Raw genomic sequence first — 6,452 nt, forward strand, 5'->3', positions numbered from 1 at the left:
GAACACAATTATTCTATGGTTCTTGGTTAAATAAAATTCGTCACCCAGCACAGGCTCCATAGCCTTAAGATCCCTAATATCAAAACGAGCCTTAACTCATCTGATGTGAAATCCTTCTCCACACCAGAGAATAGTTCATCCGCTGAAAAACATGAACAAAATAAGGCTTGGAGGAGGGAGGGGAACTTTTGAAACCTGGGTGTACATACATCCTATATGTAAAATAACAATAGCAATTCAATAAAAAGTTAAAAAAATCTAAAAATATTTTTGAAATAAACTTGGCGCTTCATTATACTTGTAAAAACAATTTCACAAAAAGAAAATTACACCTTGACTTCTTTTCAAAAAGACAAATTTTCAATCAAAATGGTGTGAATAGTGATCTATAGTAGCAAATAAATTTTATCTTTTTTGCCTAGAAAACAATGTTGACTTTTTTCTTGAAAATTTATATACTAATGCAAAACAAAGTCAAGTTTAATCTAAAAATACTTTAAAACTATTTTGACTTTTAAATTAATTATTAAAAAAACTTTCATATATAATGCATATATAACTAGGAACCAAAATGTATTTCCTTTAGAGAGGAGACGAGAACAATAGGATAAGGTTTGGAAGGAGATGGAAGCAATGTGGGTGGCCCCACAGGGACATGCGGCAGGCAGAGGAGGCAGTCAACCCAAAGCGAAAAATAAATAGTTGGATCTGAAGTATTTTGCCAATGATTTCCCAACCTGATTCTGGGTAGGAAAAGGGAACTTAAAACTACTTTCAGGTTTCAGCTTGCAGTAACAGCCAACCCAAAACATGCTAGACAAAAACATCCGACTGACGGTACCAATTGCCAACCCAAAACATGCTAGACAAAAACATCCGACTGACGGTACCAATTCAATTCACAGAGGTATTTGTGTTTTATGCTACAAAAATGTAGCTTACAACATTCCTGTGTTTTTTTATTCAAAAACACTGCCATGCAGTATACTAGACCAAAAAAAAAGAACATATTGTTTCTTTAGCAGTATAAGAAGCGTGCTCTTCACCATACTGTTTGAGCTTAATTATTTTACAAACTTAACAGGAAAACTTGTAACATCCTTGTTCAAGAGCCTTGGCTGGCTAGCAGCTCTGCTCAGATGATTCACAGCGATTTTTCCTCCATCTGAATTTGCTTCGCAGGAAGTCCAGCACCCGCATATTCCCCTGGTCTAGAGCCCAGCGCTGCCGTTGGCATGTTCCGGGACCTGGACTGCTTCACCAAAGGGCCTGAAGTATGTGCAGAACGGGCATGCCGTGAAGATGTGCCAGGCACCAACCTGGAAGATTTGCGGTCCGATCTGGAACTGCGGTCAGAGCGATGGGAGGAAGAGATCTTGCGTGTGTGACGGTCCGAGACCTCTTTTGAGCCAGTTGCTCTTACAGGCTGCTTGTTGTACACAGCAAGGTTTGGCAAGAGACCTAACAGGTACTTCTTCAGGTGCTGGTCACCTACATTCTTCTGTGCTGGGTTGCCATCTAGGTTGATGGCTTCGAGGGAATTATAGTTCGCAGCCAGTTGACCAAGGCCCTTGGATGTAGAGATCTTGTTGTGGCGCAAGTCCAGAACTTTTAGCTTCAGAAGGCGGTGAAGGCCATCTACCTCACTGATCTTGTTCCCAGCCAGATATAACTCCTTCAAAGCAGAACATGAAGCCAAACCTAAAAGGTGCCCCAAAACATAAATCAATGAGAAGCAAGCAAATCTATTCATTTTATACTGTCATTAACTGCAAGAGTATGATGCAATTTTATTAAGAATCAATCATTCCATGTTTATGCACTGGACTGTATTTTCCTCTTCAAAACATTCAATATAACAAGGACCACGGAGCATACTGATTTCTCTATTCAGAGCATATACTGATGGAGAACATGATTAAATTTATTATCAGGACAGCCCACATATTAATATTGTAACTAGTATTGGTGGCAGAAGAGCACCAGACAGTGCTCCAAGCACTAAGTTAGCACTCAGTTCTCCATAAACTAACCATATATCATAAGGAGAAAGTAAAGGCTGTTGAAATCCATACCGTGGCCAATTCTAGAGATCCTATTATAGCTTATGTCCAGCAAGCGTAAGCGTGTTAGTTCTCTAAGGCCTTCAATAATTGAGATATTATTCTTCGACAGGCTTAACATGTGAAGACCTTTAGGAAGAGCTCCTGCAGTTATGCGCACTGTGCAGAAAGACAAGATGTTACAGAAATTGATGGCATTATCTTCTGAAACAAAGGAATATTCTAATAAATAGCTATAACTATCTGCTGAATTGTAGGAAGAAAACTCACCTATTGAGTTCCCTGATAAGTTCAACAGCCGTAGGCCTGAGAACGCACTCAGTCTTGGGATTGCAACCAAACCAAGGTTTGCCAATTGTGCAGATGAAGAAACAGGAGTCAACTTTGAAATATAAGTGTAAGCTATCTCCATGCCAAGAGGACTTTTAGCATCAGGGCGCACAGCAGAAACACTGATCACCGACTCGCTATATTTTGTTGATGCAGAACTTGAACTTTCTCCCTGCTCCTCCACAATGATGTCACTGTCAATATCAATTTGGCTGATCCAATCCTCGATCCTTTTAATGCTGTAAGTTCTTGGACTAAGTTCATTTGGGTCCTCGTCAGAAAGCTGATCACCATTCATTCCAGTTTCATTGTGTTCAGCTTCTTCACTAATATCCTTAGAGTCAGACAGGTTCCTCAAATTAGGCATGCCAATGCCAATTGACTCATGATAGATATCGCTATTTCTGTTCCACAATTTCTCTTCCCTCTCTTGATCTAAAGCACCATTGATGAGACAATAACGCCCTGAATCGGCACAGCAAGTGGCAACTGGATAAGCTTTGTTATCAGCAGCAATATGTTTGCCATCCCAGTAGTCATGACTTAGCATCCCATCCCTCACAAAATTCCCATCCACACTTGCAGAGGACCGTTGGCCATCTTCAGCAGCACCAGAGCGACCTCCTGAACCATCCTCCAAGCCTAATGCTTCAGAGATACCTGGCGAAGAAGGTCCAGCACAAAGCACATGCAAATTTGATTTCGAGCGATTTGTTTCATCGCCACTCAAGTAATCAACCTTATCACCATCAATTGAACATAAATCCTGAAAAGATCTACAACGGGGGCCTAGTCTCTCAGAATCAACAGAACCTTCTCGATCACTATCAGAATTATTCTGAAATATGGCAGATTGTGACCTTGGAAATTTGCTATGGTCATAAGAGTGATGCCTGTCAGAATCAGCAGCATGATCAACTGAAGGTTCATAAACACCATGACTGATCAGGTCAGATGAGGCATCAAAAACATTCTCATTGTTCTTGCTGCCTACCCTAGTGGATTCTTCAACATCTGTATTGCTCTTGAAACCAGAGCGATGGCTTCTGTAATCATGGTCCGTAATATCACATTCAGTACCTTCACTGCCATGATGATCACAATCCTCTTGAAGCATGTTTCCAAGAGACTGGCTCTTCTGTAGGTGCCCAACTTTCTCCTCCGTGTCATCATCAGAGCATGCATGTCTACTCCATTCATCAGATCTCCAGCATTCTTGGTGAGATGATGAGTTAATATCATACTGCCCATTAGCAACTGAATGGTTATTTTCACCGGCCATCTGGCTTGGGCTCGCTGATCCAGCAGTGAACTTCACTGTTTGTTCCTGAGAATCTTTCTTTGAAAGAGTGAGCATGGTCTTATCTTCTAGCAGAAAGCACCCCTAAAGTACAAAAGGGGAACAAAGATATTTGGGTAACTATTAGTTGACAGCTCAAACAAAGAATACAATTGGAAACCATTCAAAATGCATCAGGTATTTTCCATACCTTTGTTTTCTGTTGTGTAGTAGAGGATGAAAAGCAGAAAAACCTAACCATAAGTCAACTCTAGTGCCAACTGAGCTAACACCAGATCCAAAAACAGAGTCGATTCAATCACATTGCTAAATCACAGGCCTGTCTTGGAAGAGAGCTCAGCTCAAAAAAAATTGTTACATCTCAGCTACTGTCCTCAATTAACCATAATCAACAAAAAGCCCCTCCAGTGCACGCCGTAATCTCCAGATGTATGATGGGATTACTCCCAAAGGCAGTGATACGTTGAATGCAGAATTGTTGCAAATCCACACCCACTCAGAGGTGCGAGACCTGAATGATCTCTTGATATCTGCCAGAATGGAAGAAGGATTTAGGAACTAGACTATTCCAGGAGGTTGCATGTAGTCGTGGAAATCCTGCAGAAACAAGAAGAGTGTGAGCAATCTGGCACGCATCATACCTAACATGTGAAATGTTGACTTGAAATGTTCCACTACGTATGGTTTTAGCATCTTAAACATACACTCCCTCCGTCCCACAATATAAGAGTGTCTTGCAAGCGAAAACGTTCAGCATTAGTGAACAGAGGTAGCACTAAGGAGAACCATTTCTTGAACTAATGATAAACTTAATCATCACCGAGTACAAAATGTTCAGTTCCATGCAAGAACAAAGCATATGCATGCCACTGCTATTCGACTGAGACTATAACAAGTCCAAGCAAACCTGAGTTGGTAGAGTCCACAATTATCGCCAATATATACTACAGTACCTTGCAAGTTGCAACAAAAAGGACAAGATCCAAACAGAAAGGGTTCTTGATGTCACTGATTCCGATCACAATTATTGTGATTTGAGAGATCCTGCACCTCAACCCCAGAAGTCCCTCCACACCACACTTTCTCTCCTCCCGTGAGCGGGGGAAGCAAGCGAAGGGCACTTTTTCCTGTTTTCCCGTTCGCATGTCACGACTTGCACGAGACAGAAGCTGACACGTCAATGTCCTTTCACTGTATTTTACAGCCGAAAGATACAACTTTTGCACTGCTATAATAATTATTAATGAGCCTTTTCAATATGAAAAATCTGGTAACGATGGTGGGAAGGAGTAGTAGTATTATGCTCAGTGCAGCTATTTTAAAATATCTGGGATTAAATCAAAGAGAAAGAATCAAAACAAAGTCGCGATTCTACCCATTAAGCCACCGTACAGCTAGCTTCCACTACAACGCGATTAGATTCGAGTAGCCAGGCCATAGATTCGTGTCGAATCCAATTCGATATGGACCATCCCAGTGTTCTTGCTTGGAGGAAACCAAATCAAAGAACGGGAATCGGCAGCTGAAATCAAGAACGGGGCCCGGCCTGACGAACCGAGAAACAGCCCGAATCTATCTAGCATGTATGGTCGAGCAGAGATCATGAAACAGTAAAACCAAATCTAACAACATGAATCCACTAGAATCTAACTAAAGGAAGGAGACGATAACGAAGAAGAAGAAGAAGAAGATGAAGAAGAAGAAGCCAGTGTTACCTTCTCCTCTCGGCTGCTCTCGCTCCCTCTTCCACGTGAGCGGCGGACGGCGGTGCTTTTTGTACAGTTGGATTGGATCTGCCTATGTGGGCGTGCGCGTACGGCGAGTTGTACTCGGATTGGTTAGCGCGAAGAGAGAGATGAGGGAGGAGGAAGAGGGGTTGTTGTGGTCGTGTGGTGCGCCGCAATCGCAATTGCTAACGTGCGGAGGGTAAGGTGTTCAAGTTTGATTCCATCCTCTTCTTTTCTGGATTTTTATAAGGGGATTTGATAACTTTACACTACGATAAGGTAATATTATAGCTGGCCAAACGGACAGGCCGGCCGCGAGCCGGTCCGCACGGCCCGCCATGGCCTATACCTGGCCAAACGGGCCGGGCTAAACAGGCCGGCCCGCCATGCCGGCACGTCATGGGCCCAGCCCGACACGATTTAAACGGGTCGTGCCAGGCACGCGGCACGCCTCGGGCCGTGCCTGGGCCTGAGGGCTGGGCACGCGGGACGGCACGTTTATTTTTTATATAAATATAGGATAAAAAAAACCTAATATAGACCAAAATCGGCCCAAAACACAACCCAATATATTAAAATAGGCCCAATAAACAGTCTAACAAGCCAAAATCAGTCCAATAATAGCCTAAAAAATAGGCTAGCGGGCCAGGCGTGCCTACGGGCCGGCCCGTATAGCCTTCGTGTCGTGCCTGGGCCGGGAGGCTGCGCCGGTGGGCCGGTACGGCACGGCCCGGCTAATAATCGGGCCAAGGCATGCCGTGTCGTGCCTGGCACGATTATGGTGGGTCGGGCCGGGTCGTGCCGGGTCGACCCGTTTGGCCAGGTCTGCCATGGCCAGCCACGGCACGACTTAAACAGATTTGTGCCATGCACACAACATGCCTTGGGTCGTGCCTACGCCTGGAGGCTGGACACGCAGGCTGACACGACATGGTCCATTTATTTTTATATATATATTTAGATTTTTTTAATATATATATATATATACATAATATATGACTCAATATGTTAAAAATAAGCTCATGGGTTAAA

At 43.2% G+C, this 6,452-nt stretch overlaps 1 protein-coding gene across 1 annotated transcript; it reads right to left on the reverse strand.

Moving 5' to 3' along the window:
• Window positions 1–863: 863 nt before the first annotated feature.
• LOC123426370 lies at window positions 864–5,680 on the reverse strand. The gene is made up of 5 exons (XM_045110181.1): window positions 5,409–5,680; window positions 3,884–4,290; window positions 2,334–3,777; window positions 2,076–2,222; window positions 864–1,701 (listed from the first exon to the last, which is right to left on the reverse strand). Exons 2-5 carry the CDS (start codon window positions 3,932–3,934, stop codon window positions 1,145–1,147), a joined length of 2,199 nt encoding a protein of 732 aa, XP_044966116.1. The 5' UTR covers window positions 3,935–4,290; window positions 5,409–5,680; the 3' UTR covers window positions 864–1,144.
• Window positions 5,681–6,452: the final 772 nt, after the last annotated feature.

The sequence above is a fragment of the Hordeum vulgare genome, chromosome 2H (genome assembly GCF_904849725.1).
Source record: "Hordeum vulgare subsp. vulgare chromosome 2H, MorexV3_pseudomolecules_assembly, whole genome shotgun sequence".
Lineage (NCBI taxonomy): Eukaryota > Viridiplantae > Streptophyta > Magnoliopsida > Poales > Poaceae > Hordeum > Hordeum vulgare.

What these genes read in the sequence shown, in the direction of transcription:
- LOC123426370 (XM_045110181.1), bottom strand. Translation starts at nt 3,934, where the DNA reads ATGGTTAGGTTTTTCTGCTTTTCATCCTCTACTACACAACAGAAAACA. An exon ending in CTACACAACAGAAAACAAAG is followed by an intron (nt 3,778 to 3,883) that starts GTATGGAAAATA and finishes TTTGTACTTTAG; the next exon opens with GGGTGCTTTCTGCTAGAAGA. An exon ending in GATCTCTAGAATTGGCCACG is followed by an intron (nt 1,702 to 2,075) that starts GTATGGATTTCA and finishes GGCACCTTTTAG; the next exon opens with GTTTGGCTTCATGTTCTGCT.